The 16942-nt window shown below is 40.1% G+C and overlaps 1 protein-coding gene and 1 long non-coding RNA gene across 13 annotated transcripts in view; one reads left to right on the top strand and one right to left on the bottom strand.

Moving 5' to 3' along the window:
* The window catches only part of FRYL (FRY like transcription coactivator), a 415631-nt gene that overhangs the window by 19549 nt on the left and 379140 nt on the right, over positions 1 to 16942 (bottom strand). For all 12 annotated transcript variants that reach the window (XM_048848366.2, XM_048848367.2, XM_048848354.2 and 9 more), the window contains 3 exons: positions 9456 to 9663; positions 5949 to 6098; positions 4355 to 4453 (listed from right to left, as the gene is read on the bottom strand). In XM_048848366.2, coding sequence (XP_048704323.1) covers positions 4355 to 4453; positions 5949 to 6098; positions 9456 to 9663 — 457 coding nt within the window. The remainder of the gene's footprint in view (positions 1 to 4354; positions 4454 to 5948; positions 6099 to 9455; positions 9664 to 16942) is intronic.
* Positions 1 to 16942, top strand: part of LOC125635946 (uncharacterized) — a 44611-nt gene that overhangs the window by 4794 nt on the left and 22875 nt on the right. The gene's annotated exons all lie outside the window — the stretch shown is intronic.

Here is a 16942-nt window from a genome sequence, read left to right as displayed (position 1 = left end):
CATATTTGGGTCTCTGTTCTTGTTGTCGAAGCTGGCGACCCACCGGGGGGGGGGGGGGGGGGGGAAGAGGGATTGAGGGGAACAGCTAACCAAAAAAAATTTTTGGAAAGATTTTAAAGATTTATCCTCTAGTTAAAATATAAACTAGAGGATAAATAATGAAATTAAAGTCTAATACGTCCGGGAAAACAGAAAACTGCTGAGGTATGTAAGATTAAGAGAGGCACTGCTGTCGCTCCGACTCAAGACAAAGGCAGTACAAAAGGAACTGGGGGACGATTGGCTGCACATGCTAAGTAACCACTCGGAGCGGTGTGAGACGGCTGCTGGGTGTGCACAGCAAGCTGGGGCACTGCTAATACAAAACTCTGATTACAAACATAGGGTGCCAAAACACCTAACGTGGAACACCCACAGGGACACTCCTCGAAAAAGAAAGGTGGCTTACGAACCCCTTTGTCTGCCCCACTTCAGCTCTGCTGGGTGTGAGTTCCATGCAGCTACAACTAACACTCCTATTTTTTACATGTGCAATTCAAAGTCTAAGGAGGTTAAGACAACATACAAATATCACATACAATACACTTTTTCAGGATAAAGTTTGTAAAAGAGGTTTACAGTTTGGCTCATAATTCTTGGGGTTGATTCTAGAGACCAGTAGTTTAATATACCACACAGATTGCTTTTATACAATTATTACCTATTTGAATATAGCCAACCAATTTTACTTCAATCACTTCCTGTATGTCTCATTAGCTTTTGTTAGCCAATACATATATGTTAGGCACAGTATGCACCATGTTAAAAGGTATTATGTGCATGGTATTAATATAAAAAGTGTAGGGAAGTTATTTTAACGGAATGTAATATGCTTTTCCTACAATTCTGTTCACCCACATAATGTATCCCACAACACTTTGAAAACCTGAAGTCAGCTTTGGTATTACAAAACAGGAAACTTGCCAAAGCAAAGATGCAAGAATACTTTGTACCAAGTATGGTTAGGGGAAACTTTCATGGCTCATCAGTACTTGGAATGGAATATTCAGATGAGTACAGGGAGGTACCTTTATGGACCAGTACCAGGAATGCTAGTAGCCAAACTAAAAATAAGGAAGGTACAGAACAACAAGCTAAAGAACTGGTATGAACTGGTGAACTGGATTTTAGTGATGTGTAAGGAGTTTTGTAACTTGTAAAATCATCCAATAAATACTGCTAGCTGAAATGCACATCTCTGAAGCACGCAATCTGTATATGGTGAACACGCTGTGAGAATTTGTATGTCTGTCTCCCTTTTGTCTTGTACTGCTTTGTTTTTAGACAATAAATTTGGCTAAGTTAGGTTAATTGGTCTTTTGAACATTTTAAAGAATGAACAGCAACTGCAGTCAAACAATTGGCTACACCTTTGGATCAATATTTTCTTGTGCCTTGTTTATTTAACTTCACTGTGCTTTCGCTCAACCCTTCTGAAGACTCCCAATTCTCCATTCCTTGTACAATACACAAACGGTGGTGAACAAAGAATGACCATTGAAGAAATGAAAAGAATATGTTTTAAAACTGTAGAACAAGAACATTTTTTGGAGAAAATTAGCCACTGATTTCTAAATTAAATTATATTATGCTAACTAAAACTGATAAAAGTTTTACCATCTTTTTCTTTCTTGATGCAAATTAAAAAAATAATAACCAAATCTGCCTTAGGCTCTCAGTTGTTTCAGAACAATTTCTTTGACCCAATGAAACCTTTGCCCTGCCCTAGTCACTCACAAATATTGCAGTAGAAGACAGGCTGAACACAGAAACAGTCCTTGGGCAGTCTTTTGACAGCATCACTACAGAAAACATGTGTGCTCCACTGTGATATATTGACAGAGGCCATCATTAACTTCCATACACCAGATTCCTTTATATAAACAAAATGCAGACAACTCAAAGAGATTCTGCATTATCTTTATGCATAGAATAATCTATAATAAAAAATGAAAATATAAAAATATAGTTGAAAATTTAAAGTGCATTTATGGTTAGAAAGGTGACTAAGATTGCTACTTTCTTATTCACCAATTAGAAAAAAAAATCACATGTGTATAATGGGCAATTAACTCACTGAGAAACAATCCACATGGAGAGAATCTCACAATGCCATTTTGCATAGTCACTTTTCAGAGTATAAACACATACCTAGGTTCAAGTCCCTACTCTGCCTCAGACTTCATGAGTGACCTTGGGCAAGTTACTTAGCCTCTCTGTGCCTCAGTTCCCCATCTGTAAAATGGGGAAAATAGTATTTGCCTATTTCACAGGGATGTAAGAATATATAAATTACAGATAGTGTGGCACTCTGATACTGTGCTAATGGGGGCATCCCTAAAATTAGATGAGATTTAAACTTAATCAGAAATATAGTTAGTGCAAGACACTTATACTTGTGCTTCTCATAATCCAATTATTGTTTAGGATTTGTCAGGTTTTTAAAAAATGGAAGTAGTGATAATAGTAAGGGTAACAAACTAATACTAACACACAAGCAGACCTTTTTTATTTGAGCCATCTACTAAACATAAAAAGTCAATTCTCTTGATTTTGGCTGCCCTGGTAACTTTGAAAAGACTAAGATGAAACCATGTGTTTCATTTATGTTTTGATTTAGTCTCATCTCAAACTAGAAAAGTGTTGTGGCTGAGAATACAGTAGCCTAATAAACCTAATTGAAATTTCTGTCCCTAAGTGTGCATTTAAAAGGACAATGCCAACTAGAAAAATCACCTCTGTGTGAAAATTTAGGATCTATTATGGTGTGACTTCTAATATTGCTGTAACTGGAGGAGATTATGGTGAAAAAAATGTCTCTTTTTTACAGTTTGTTTACTTTGTGCATTTGATAGAACTTTGGATCTGATCCAACTCCCACTGAACTCAGTGGCAGTCTTCAATTAAAGTTAGATCAGGTTCTCTTGAGTATAGTCAGTTTCACTGTTTCCTCTGTATAATCAATTTTTTCTCCAGCTAAAAAAAGACCTTAACAACATCAGAAACAGGACAAGAAAAGTCCTTATTAAAAATGTTAAAAAAGACTTTTTAATAAAATTCAGGAAACACAATTTAAAGACTCTAATAAAAACTAGAGTTTTCAAAAATGTTTCTCCAAGAAGTTCAGACTGAAGGAATCTCATTAAGTATGGAGATATTTTACCCAGGAAACTGGATACATCTTGAGATTCCTTCTAACAAAAATGTGGCAGCATGTCTGAACCATTTGATAGGTGATTGCAAGTGTGATGTGTTTATGGTCATTACATACTTTGAGTGGTGCAAGATTGATGTTTACCACACAACCCGATGCCTACATGAATCTATTAGGGAAATATCAAAAGAGACCATTTATATTTTCAAAACAGAAGAGCCAGAAAGACTGAATTCAGAGCCAATGTCCCAGGCTCACATCTTTGGATATACCAATGGATGCAAGCCCTTAGGGTAAGCCTGCATGGAACTGATTCAGCACATTTCCTGAGCAGCTTCTGACAGACTTCTATAGATCACCAGCAACATTTGCAAAATGTCCTCTCCTAATGGTACCCCTAGGGGTCAGTGACAACAGTACCAGCACTGCCCTTCGCAGAGACTGATCCCTTTTCTCGACAACTACTCCTATACAGGTGTGTACAAATTGCATCTCTTCCTGCGACTGCAGAGGTGAATCTGGTTCCATATTTTCTTTTAGTTGGTGAAAGGGTAATCTGTTTGAATTTTCTGAAGTTAGTATCCTTCTAAAGTCAGTTTCAATACATTGGTTCATAAAAACAAGCACACATGCTTTGCTGAAAGTTCAATTTTTAAACCTACTGCCCTTTGCACAGAGGATAGGCATTAAATATACCTTCAGGGTCTAAACTATTTCATCATATTGTCTAAATGTCAACTTTATTTTAAATCTCAGCATCACAGACCCTCTCTACCCCATAGTACTTATATGAAGGAGTAAAAAGCCTACAATGAGTTCAGCATTGATGCTAAAATTCTCTTTTACCTTTTGAACATCTAACAATTACCCATACACACAGTAAAAAGTAATAGTGTGTAGGTAGGTGCAACAAGCATCAACTACCCATAGCACAAACAACTCGTTCAAACTATACACAACAGAGAATGCTAGTAACAAAAGGAAGCAAGCTATTCCACCAGTATGCCACAGCAATTTCTTTTTTAACTTTAAGTCTACTATTTTGTTTGAGATACAAGACAGACATGTAGCTTTTTAAAATCTCCTTGATAATCTTTTGAAATTCTAGTATTTTTTAAAATTCTGAAACAGGTATCAGCCTATGGAATAATGCAGACTCACCTGCTCTGCTGCCTCTCTTTTGGCATTATAGGTATCTAGATGTTCTTGAAGCTCTAGAACGCTGAACTTCAACATTTCTAGTAAGCCACAGGACATCAGCTAGAATATAAAAATATTTTTTTTCTACTAACAAATTAAACACTTAAATTGTTAGACCACATTTGGGATATCACATAAAACTAGCTGTTCTGCACATCACAGTAAAACCTCTGTTTTTAGCTTTAAGCAAACATTTGCAGCCACACCACCCCAAGCTGAGATCTAAGCAGATCTTGTAAGGTAAGCAGGGTTGTGCCTAGTAGAACTTGGATGAGAGATCTCAAAGGAACTCCTAAGTGCTGAAGGAAATAACACTTGTGATTCAACTTGTGGTACATTTCCATCTAAGAGCTAAATCATGAGTTTGCAATCTCACTTACAGGGAAGGACAATGTGTTGTGTTGTCCCAGAGCAGCTTAGGAGGGAGACTGTGACATTGTGACACCCTATGTCCCTACCAGTCTCCATGCTACTCAAGGAAGGGAATAAACTGTGCTGGGTCTACAGCTGTTACAGCTTATACTATTTGGAGCACTGAGGTAACTAAGCTGCCAGGCATGTTGGTGTGGGGGGGATGAAATCATGGTCTGTCAACTCTCCTCCCTCTCCTGCTCACCTGTGCAAGGGACAAGCAGTGGCTTTGTGGAGTCTGCTTCCATCCTGCATGCAGCACAACAATGCAAGGGAGTAAGTGGGCTCCTTGTGCCCCTTGTACTTCCTTGTGCCAGTGTGCAGAACAGGCCACAATCTAGCCCCAAGTCAATATGGAACCAGGATATTGTCAGAGGTACTGTTCTGCTGGAAATACTATGATTTGGATTTCCCTGTGTAGATAAGCCCTATGGCAGACTCAAAGTCAGTAAGGAAGGATAGCAGAATCTGACCAGGATATTGAATGCCTCCCCCCGCACCATTTAGTTTGACAAATGAAACCTTGTAAAGAACAGTGAGTGAAATTAATTGATATCTACTATCTAAATCCACTGTTTGTCCTTACCATATAGAAGTTATTTGGGAGAAATAATTATATTTAACAATTTTTGTATAATTAGAAAGGGCTATATTTCACAACTGAACTTACAGCTATAAACTATTGTTTTAATACTATTCTGTTTCATTTATACAAATTAATCTTTTTATTTTTAAATACAAGTACTATCTATGCTGCTGCAAAAAGAAAAGGAGTACTTGTGGCACCTTAGAGACTAACCAATTTATTTGAGCATGAGCTTTCGTGAGCTCACGAAAGCTCATGCTCAAATAAATTGGTTAGTCTCTAAGGTGCCACAAGTACTCCTTTTCTTTTTGCGAATACAGACTAACACGGCTGTTACTCTGAAACCTGTCTGTATGCTGCTGCAATCACTGACAATGGGAGAGATTTTCAAAGGCACTACTATCAGTTGGCTGTCTGCCTGGAATTTTGAAAAAAATTCCCTCAATATTATTTTGCAAAGGTTGAACCATAAAACATTCTGTGCGCCTGCAGAAAGATTACTAAATACATAGATATTTTAATCTAACCGTGTATTGCTGACTGCACATGAGATTTTACCGTTTCAGCATCAATAAAGACTGTTGGGCATTCCGAACACATCATCATCACCTCCAGCGAACTTTTAAATTTTGTTCCAATACGCTGTAGACCTTCACCAAGAAAACTGATTGCATCATTTGTTATAGTCCCAAACTTTCTTTGAATGGTCTAGAATAATAAAAAATAGAAAGAAATATTTACTTTGCATTACTTCCTTTTTTCTTTTCTTTTTCCTGATAAAGGAAAGCTTTTTTTCTATTATGACAAAGAATTTCTATGTAAACTACTGTCATTTATGACAACACACTTTTTTTTGTCATTATTAAATTATACACACACTCACAAAATATGGACTGTTTGCATAATAAAAGCAGTAAAACACTGTAAGAAGGGAAATAGTTCCCAAAATTATGGTACTATATATTGCCTTGAGTCAGGGATGAATGCATTATTTAGGAGTAGTAAAGCCACAACTTAGATTGTAAGCTCTTTTGGGGCAGGGATTCTTTTTGTACAGTGCCTACTACAACAGGATCCTTGTCCATGACTGGAGCTGGTAGGTGCTACGATAATACAAATAAATAGGACCCTAGCAAATTCATGGTCCATTTTGGTCAATTTCACAGCCAGGGTTTTTTTCTAAATTAGTCAATTTCACGTTTAAAGATAGTTACATCTGAAATTTCACAGTGTTGTAACTGTGGGGGTTCCAACCCAAAAGGCGGTCAGGGTGGAAGGGCTGCAAGGCGATTGTAGTGGGGCATGGGACTGCCACCCTTACTTCTGCTCTGCTTCTGGCAGGGGCGCTACCTTTAGAGTTAGGCAGCCAGAGATGAAGGCTGCTGCCTGGGAGCCCAGCTCTAAAGCCAGTGGCAGCACAGAAGTGAGGGTGGTAGGGTACTGGGGGATGGGTGGGGGACAGGAGGCGACAGCTGGAGCTGCAGCTTCCCCACATGGGGGTGGGAGGGGGAGTGACAGCTGGAGCCACAGAGCTTCCTGCTGCTGGGGAAGATCCCGGAGGTGGGTATGACCCACCCTAGGAGTGGCCCCTGCAGGGGAAGAGAAAGTCTCGTCCCTCCCCATTTCCGGTTGACTAGCAGCTGGAGCCCTGTGCAGGGTAGAAGACCCCATGAAATCTGGCACCTGGCTAGGGAAGATTAGATTTCACGGTCCGTGACATGTTTTTCAGAGCTGTGAATTTGGTAGGGTCCTACAAATAAATGATAAGTAGCGATTTATGCAGGTCACTGTCAACAAGTGCCAATTAAAAAATTATGCCTGCAAACACCATTATATATTTGATACAACATAGTTAGAAAATAATATTTCAGAAAACTTTTTGAATTATGTTTATTCATTTTTTTAAAATTAAATAGGTTTATAAGTCTATGGTTCTGACCCAGTATGCTCCTATAAATTCTTTTTATAATACCTGAAAAATTACAAATACATACAAAAGATCTACATTCAAATAATGTTAGTAAGACTGCAAAGTCAAGCACTCTGTAGCTAGGAAATGCCAGGATTAAGTTTGTCTGTTCAACCTTCATTCTGCTACTTGCACTTATGCGTTATGATCACGGCCCCCTATACTCTGAACCACAATGGACAAATTCTATGCCAGGTACTCCTTAGTTCAGTAGCAGGAAACTCTCAATTCCACAGCAGTACTGATTAGTTCAATTTGTTGATTTTTCATAATATGCTGCTGAATTCTCTAAATTTTATGGAGCCTCTGGGTAACAGAGAACAGTTATTCCCAACATAGCTAGATGCTCAGGGACACTGTGAAAAGAGCACTCAGCTTTTCTCTGTCATTGCTACTCCAAGTGGGGGTTTGGGGCTATGGTGCAGGAGTGGGGTATGGTCACAAAAGGCCCCTTACCTTCTTGTGGTACGCCTATGGCCCCCAATTGCCTTAATCCAGTCCTGCACATGTCAGAGCCTGGGTGAGATGGAAATCTCCCCATCGCCTGCAGCCCAATGACTTGGCCCTGGTTTGCAACATTCCCCCCAGGGCACACACCTTCACAGCTAGTCAGGGGTTAGTCCTCATGAGCCAGGGAGAGCTGTTGCTCTGCTTTCTGGCTCCTCCTTTTATGAACAGCAGGGAAAGAGAAAGTGCTGTTTATGTAATGCATTTCCGCTTGTGGTAAAAGCAGCACAGAGAGAGGAAGCTAAAGCCAGGTCAAGGTGGAGCAGGGAGGACTAAAATGGCAGGTATCTGGCTGAAGCAAAATGGCTGATTCTGTAGCCAAAGCACGAAATTCCATAGCATATGACAAAATGACAAATTCAGCAGAGAATCAGAGTACATGGGATACTGATTGTGATACAGTCTTTAATTACAAAATCACACTCTTTTTTCCCCACTTGACCCCTGCCTCATTCAGTGCACAGGATGGATGGTGATCAGGGAATGAATGAGGGTTATGTAGTGAATGAACCTGTTGTTTGAACCATCCTTTCTTCATTTGTTGCAGAATTTGGAATAGTGAATGAGGCAGGGGACTGCAGCAAGAGAAATTATGGTTTCCTGGTCAAGGCAGTTGAATGCCACCCAGTAGGACTGTGTTGTATCATAACCTCTGTCACAGACTTCCTGTGTGATGCTGAACAAATCACTTAAATCAACATTTTCACAAGGGGATACTAATAGTTTGTTTCTCTTCTTCTGGGCACCCAACTTCAGACAGCTGTGGTCTGATTTTCAGAGAAGCTGAGCACTTGTAACGACAGCTGAATTAACTGGGAGATGATGCTCAAGCCTCTGGCAGTAAGGCAGTGTAGTCTGGAGGAATGAGCACAGAATTGGGGTCAGGAGGTCTTGAATTTTAATATTTGTTCTGCCACTCACTCACTGTGTGGCCTTGATCAAGTCACTTTGTCTTTCTGTGTCAGTTTCACTGAGGTAATACTTATCCACCTCCTCACAGGATAGTGAGAGGATTAATTAATTAATGCCTAATTTGCAGTGTTTAGAACATATTAAGTGCTATAAAAATGCTAAGTACTCTGAAAAAATCAGGCCCTAGCTGGGTTTCCAATCACTGAAGCAACCTAAATTAACAGAAATTTTTTAACTTAATCTCCTAGTATATCAATTCCCTTTCTGTGAAAAACCTCCTTACCTCATGGGGTTTTGTGAAGACAAACTCACTAATATTTGTTAGGCTGGCATACTTTGGTGATGAGTGCCACAGAAAAGCTCATGAAGAAATCAATAATTCTGCAATCAGCAAAGGGTTTGGATGATGTTCAGTAAAAAACAAAGTGTGTGTGGGATGGGACACACAAATGATGAGGATAAAAAGAAATACTGAACAGATGCCTTATTTCCTGCACAATATCCATCCTTTGAATTAAATGAGGCAGGGTCCTGTGGAAAAAATACTTCATGATCATATAACAACATTATTTTAATATATTTGAATTTTTTATGGTAGTGTCAGGCCTTGGAAAATTAATTAGAAAAATGAACGGTTTGGAAAAGGGTCAGAAACTAATTAGTAATGAGTCACTGACCTGAAATAACCTGGAGAACACATGAAAAGTATAGACTGCACAAGATCCATCAGTGTCTGACAGCATCTGATTGACGTGGCAGCGCCAGGCCTCCTCTTCATCATCATATGCCACTGGTTGAAAAGCTGCCAATATGTCAGAAAGAAATGGTGAAGGTGGTGGGGAAGTCTGTACTTCTGGAAAACCATCCTGTTCTTCCTCATCTTGGCTGTAAATAAAGTAAATGATGTAAGCTTGTCAGTAAATACTATGAGGAAAAAAAAGAAACAGTTTTCACTAATTTAATTTATTTTGAAAATTTTAATTAGAACATGCAATACAAGTGAGTCACTAAAATTAAAAATCTAGAGAGAATTCTGTTTTGTTTCGAACAAAATGCAATCTGCAGTGAAACTATAAACAATGAAGCAGGAGAAGATTAAAAGGCTTTTGTAAGTAAGGCGTTTGCTGCTATAATATAAATGTTGATACAAACAGCCCCAAATATCCAATAACAAAGTAAACATATATTATGCTGTTTCTGTTTAACATTTTTATCTATAGAACATTTAAGAAAGGGACATATTTTCTTGCCAAAAATAATATAATTGAATATTCCACTCCTTGACTATCTGATCATCTGCAATGTAGCAAAGCTCTAGCTTGTCTTGGGAGCAACCCAAAAGCTCTTGCTGCAGTATACCAATTTTTAAAATTATCTTAAGTAATATCTATATGTGGATAGAAATAGATTGGAACAGGTCCACTTTTATGGACAATTTAACAAGCTGTTGTTCAAAGAATGTCCTACAGATGGACTTTTCATCATGTATCAATGCTCTGATAATGCTGTTACTTATGAGACAGATTAATCAATGCTGATACTCAAAGTCACTAACAATTTTAAAAAACTTCTGTATTAGAAGAAATTATTTTTACACAATTATTTTTCTTGATGCTTTATTACACAACAAGCTTACTATTTTATTTGCAATTAGCAATGTTTATAAAAAACTTTATAAAATTAACATGATTTTTTCCCCCACAGTACCAGCCTCCCTTTCAGAGAGGCACTTAAAGCACATTTTAAATAAAACTTATCCATTTAACACAATAACATGCCCACAAATTTACTTTCTTCTTGATGCTAACAATTCTAGTAGTACATTGTAGCAGCTAAACCATGCTTGGTAGACCAAATTCCCCCTGCTTATTTTCCCAGTCCTTGACCAGAGAAAATCTTTTGAAAAACAATATTGTTTAGACTACTCATCACAGCAATCATTTACAACATGACACTGGAAAATAAGTTGGTTTTGTAATATTTGCATGTGTTCAGTTCAGTAGTGCAATGCCCATAAAAGCTACAAGTAAAGCAAGCCTTTGCGAGCAGGCTAGAGGCAGGCAGTTTCTCCCATAATCTACAAACAAAGTCTGCAGCATTTACCAGACACCTATTAGTCAGAGGACTAACCCTAAAAGGTTATCTTCATCACTGTTCAGGCTAGAACTAATTTTTTTTAATGTAAACACATTGCAAGAACAGGTGAATTCTAATTAGTACATGGGAAATCAAACTGCTACTGACTGGCATCAGCCTTTAATTTTTGCAAGGCATATTACAGTGACCCAATATAAAAATCTACAATGTTCAGCTTCTCCAGTTCCTCTCTCATTGTGATTTATTCATCTTCAAACTCTGTCTGTGCTTTCTTGCTCTCCCTGAACTGCTAAAGCTTACTTTCTGTGGTCCCCAACCTTCCCCTGCCCCCATGCTGATGGTTTTGAGCCAACTGAGGATTCTTGTGTGACGCTGCTCCTCTAGGGCAGCTTTTTATGTGCTATGCATTGTTCAGAAGTGCAAAGGAGATAGAGCTGGGCCCAGGACTGACCCAACAGTTCCATTTCCTGAACGGAATAAAACTCTGAGGTTACTTACCTCACAGTAAGAGTGGTTCTTCAAGATGTTTTGCACTTACAGGTATCTATGTACCCTAGCACAGGCGTTTGGAACATTTTCACTAGTCATGTCCATCAGGGGTCACACGTGGCCTATATGCCCTCATGCCCCTGTTCCCAAGGGCTTAAGGGCATAGCGACCACACTGCAACTTTGTCGCTCAGGATCCACACTCCTAGTTGCAGGGACAGAGGGTGTTTGTGAGATGCACATGTGCAGAACATCTCAAAGGACCACAGTTACTGTGAATTAAGCAACTGTTCTTTCTTCTCTGAGTTAGTGCACTTGTGGATCCCACTTATGGTGATTAGCCAGAAGTCACCATTTGAGGAGGTGAGGGGCATGAGTTATTTGAAAAGAAATTGCAAAACTGTCTTTCCAAAATGGACATCGGATATTGAAGCAATCACTAATGAATAATGTTCATAAACATATGCACTAATGGCCAGGCAGCCGCTCTGCAGATTTTGGACACTGCTATTTGAAAAGGAGTACTTGTGGCACCTTAGAGACTAACAAATTTATTTGAGCATAAGCTTTCGTGAGCTACAGGTCAAAGCTTATGCTCAAATAAATTTGTTAGTCTCTAAGGTGCCACAAGTACTCCTTTTCTTTTTGAGAATACAGACTAACATGGCTGCTACTCTGAAAACTGCTATTTGACTTAGGCATATTGTCCACATGGCTTGTGCTCTGGTAGAGTGAGTCCAAATATTTGAAGGAAGATTCTTTTTATTAATGTTGTAAGCAGTCGTAATACCATCCAATATTCATTTTGAGAGTCTTTGTGACAAAATAACCATCCCTTTGGATTTATTACCATAAGCAATGAAAAGTCTTGGAGTGCTACAAACAGATTTTACTTCTACCTAGGTAACATCATAATGATCTTCTGACATCTACAGTATGTAATTTAGGTTAAACCAATGTGAATGAGGTTTCAGAAAAAAGTCTGGTAAGTGAATAAGTTGATTGATATGAAAGTCTGACCATACTTTCGGATGTGGTCTCCTAGTTACACTCTCCATATGAAAAACTGTGTAGGGAGAATTTATCATTAAAGCTTGCAATTCATTTAATTTTACAAGTTAATATAAATGCCACCAAAATTGACAATAAATGAATTGGACAATTTGATAGAGGTTCAAAAGGAGGGTCCATAAGTGAAGAAAGTACTAGATTTAAATCCCATGTTGGAGTGATCTTTCTCTCAAGAGGAAAACACGAACACCTCTCATAAATCCGTACACTGATTGATGAGAGAAAACAGAACCTCCTTCTACTGGAGGATGGAATGTGGAAATAACTGCCAATGACCTGCAATTGAAACAGTAAACACTTCTGGGTGCTTTAAAAACAAATAATTGGAATAGAACACTGACATGGAACATAACCCTTAGATATTGCAGATAATGAAAATAATTTCCATTTTGCAGTATATGTAATCCTAGTAAATAATTTCCTGCCCGGAAGACCATTTTGTACCTCCAAAGAGCACTGACTACTTAGGACATCCTGATATCATCCGAACTGTGAGACACAATGAAGCTGCGTTTGGGTGAAGGACTAGACTGTGATACCATGTCCTTCTGAACTGGGAGTGTGATAAATTAGTGATTTGACAAAGCAGTATGTCCAAGAACCAAGACTGACGAGGCCAAGCAAGATCCATCAATATAATGCGAGTTTTTTTCTCACTTTACATTCTGTAACACCCTTGGAATTAGCGGAAATGGAGGGAAAGCATACATTGAACTGTGTGACCAACAAATGAAGAAGGTGTCTGCTAGAGACCTGGGATACTGTCCTGCTTGAGAACAAAATATTGGACATTTACTCTTTTGATCTGAAGCGAATAAACCTATTTGGGGAAACCCCCACTCTTGGAAAAGTCAGTCTAGTAAATGATTTTTTAATTCCCATTCATGGGATGAGGTCGCTTTCCTGCTTAGGGGGTCTGCCAGCCCATTACTCTCTCCCAGGAGATGAAGAGCTGTCAGACTGTACAATTCTGAATACACCATTCCCAGAGTCTTATGGCTTCTTGAGAACAAAGAAGGTCTGACCTTGCATCTCCTTGCCTGTTTACATAATAGGCTTCTGTGAAATTGTCCATGAGAACTTGGATTAAAGAGTCCTCCATCATAGGTAGAAACATTGTGCAAGTTAGTCTAACTGCACTGAATTTTAGGATGTTTACATGCATTGTGGATTGTAAATGAGACCAAAAGCCAAGAGTTGAATGTGATCTATATGTGCTCCCTAACCCATCTGGGATACGTCTGTTATCAGAGCTTTGGATGCTATGGGAGAAACAAACTGAACTTCCATATATACTTTTCTTTTATCCTCTGTCAGTCCAGAGAAACTAGAATCTGGTCCAGAATCACCACCTTTAATGACATGTCATGAAGCTTTGGGTTGTAAACTGACTTGGATCCAAGTCTGAAATAGTATCGGACATAATCTGGCAAACAGAGTTACAACTGTAAATGAAGCCCTATGGCCTAGAAGATTCAGACACATCCTGACTGTTTTGGAGGATCAGATTCTTCATTATCTGAAATTTGTCTGGGGGGAAGAATGCTCTTGCTGCCACCAAATCTAGGAGAGCTGCAACAAACTCTATAGCAGCGGTTGGCAACCTTTGAAAAGTGGCAGGGGCCAGCGGACAGAACCCCAGACGGGCAGTGCGGGAGGCAGACGGAACCCCAGACCGGCATACATTTTGCCATACATTCTAATATTTCTTGAAAGGTTTTAAAATCATCAAAGGGTAAAACATGTAAAATGCCTTCATCAGGCAAGGAAGAACAATGTAGATGATCAGAAGGATCTTCCTGATGAATAGTTATTTCCTCATCATTAGTATCTTGTTGTTCCTCTGTCTCTTGAACTTAATGAGGACAGTGATAAGATTCACAAAAATTTGCAACAGGCTACTTACATGTAGACCACATGTATTGTGGGGAAACTTGTCCTTGAAAATGTGGATATTATGGCCCAGGATGTCTGATATGACCATGGTTGCTGATCATATGGAAAAGAAAAATTTGACCAATTTTGGGGAAGCCAAGGAGTATACTGAGGATTTAAATCCTTAGGTTAGCAGGAGGTTCTTTCCTATATCCCTCCCTGACGTTATTTTCCTTTTGTCGATATACTTTCCTCTTTGGAAGGGATCTCTTGTCAGAGTCTGAGGAGGAATTAAGAGTCTTTGGATGCAGAAACATCTAATATTGGAGTCATATAATAGGTGACTGCAGGATCTGAATGGAGTTCACATTCTTAATCATACTGCCATGTTTTCTCAGATACATTTTCATCATAGGAACCTTGTTTCTTTCTAGGAAGGAGATCTGGCTAGTACCAAAATTGGGGAAAACTCTCAGGATTGGGGAGTCAGGTGTTAGAATTACCCTGAGATTTGGCGAGGACCTAAAAGAACCTCTCAGAGATGAGAAATTGTTTGGAAGAGAAACCTGTGCTGAGGATGCTGTCGCTGTCTCCCTCTGCAATGAGGAATCCTCAGAGGCTGGGACCAGTGCAAGTAGCAAGCAGGATTTAATTAATAATGATGGTTGTTACAGGGTGTACCTACAGCACACTGGTTCAACATGGGATAACCACACTCTGTAGGGTGAGGAAGCCACACCCCCTCACCCCTGCTGGGCATGCTCCAGCTGGACCCAGCGTATAAAAAGGAGTAGCTAAGTTCAGTCTGAGCTGGCCACCGACAAGAGCAGATGTGTGTTACAGGTTCCTCCAGGGACACTGCCAGAGCTCCAGAACCCAGAAACCAGCTAGGCTGAGGCTCCAGTGGACCCCCAGCCGACTGTCACCAAAGGAGGAAAGACAGCAGAGGCCACGAGATTACCAGCTTTGGATGGAAGTGTACGAAGTGCCGCAGGGATCTGGACTGAGCTACTGGGTGAGCTAGACTGATTGTGGAAACACTGGTTCCCTAGGGCCACACAGCAGGACTGCCCCATTGACCTTAACCATTGGGTCACGCTGCCATGTACCGAAGGGCAACTGCACTGACTCTGGCCACTGGGCTGTGGTTACACAGAAGGCTAGGCCACTTGGACTGCTAAATTTCTACTTTGATTCCCCCAAGACCTGACGCCCCACAATGGGGTACACTTGTGACAATGGTACCAATAAAGGCAGTGCGGAGTAGACAATTCTGAGTGTTGCGGTGTTGTGATGGATAAGTGCTGATAAATCTGATGCCTTGGTGGGGTATAATAAACACACCTTTGCATTCCTGTGTCTTTAAGCCCTTGTTATCAAAGAAGATCTCTGTGCTGGCTCTTCATTATGGTGCAGCAGTGAGGGTTCTGGTCCCACTTTTTCCCAACCCAACAGAAAATGATTCCTTTGAGGAGCCCATCCTCTTACTTTGTCAACTTGGCATTTAAGATGTCAGTCCTTGGACAACAGAGGTTCTTGACGACTATGATGAATTTTTTTTTACTCTCTTTCAGTTTCTTTACCGCTCCTGTGCTCAATGTCACATTTCTAGGGACAGGAGCACTGGAAGGATAAGTTGGGAACAAGAAGTCTCTGTGCTCAGTCTCTACTTCAAGGCCAGTATAATGCTCATGGATTTTTCCATAAGAAAAAAAAAAAGAGGAGAACCCTTCCCCCCCACCCCACCCCCACACACAGGAAGGATGTGATTTGAACCTGGGAGATCTAGGCTCTGACATAACTAACCCTGCTCCAATCTGCTCTCTCTCTCCCTCTTCTGCCAATGGCTAAATGAAACAGTAACAACTACACCTCCACCCCGATATAATGCGGTCCTCGGTAACCAAAAAATCTTACCATCTTATAGGTGAGACCGTGTTATATCGGGGTAGGGAGAGGAACCGCTCCCTGCCCCAGCTCACCTCCACTCTGCCTCCGCCTCCTCCCCTGAGCATGCCGCCGCCACTCCGCTTCTCCCTCCCTCCCAGCCTTGCCACACCAATCAGCTGTTTGGCGCGGGAAGCTGGGAGGGAGGGGGGAGAAGAGCGGCGGTGCGCTCGTGGGAGGAGGCGGAAGGGAGGTGAGCTGAGGCAGGGGGAGGCGCAGCAAGTAAGAGGGGGAGCAGAGGAACTGCTTGAGCTAACACGAATTCAGATATAATGAGGTAAAGCAGCCCCGCTCCCCGGAGCGCTGTTTTACCGCATTATATTTGAATTCGCATGATATCAGACCACATTATATCGGGGTAGAGGTGTACAACTAACTATAAACAAATTAATTATAAACTTCTACTCTAACAAGTAACAAAATCTACAAAAAGGACACAGTTTTGTTCTGACTCACTGCCTAAAGTGGTTAGAAAGAACTGAGTGGAATTTGGGCATACAGGGTGCATGCACAACCCTTGCCAGACACTACTAGTGAAAATGCTCTAAACTCCTGTTCTGGGGTACACAGACACCCGTAAGTGGGATCCACGTTGGGAGTAACTTGAAGAATGAATCAAACATTTATTTGATGTGCTTATTTTAAAAGTTTGTACTGTTAGTAGATTTCTGATAATAAGTATGAGA

This window comes from Caretta caretta, chromosome 4 (assembly GCF_965140235.1).
Source record: "Caretta caretta isolate rCarCar2 chromosome 4, rCarCar1.hap1, whole genome shotgun sequence".
Classification (NCBI taxonomy): Eukaryota; Metazoa; Chordata; order Testudines; family Cheloniidae; genus Caretta; species Caretta caretta.
The sequence above is the reverse complement of the archived record's forward strand: the minus strand, read 5'-3'. Positions and strand labels throughout refer to the sequence as shown.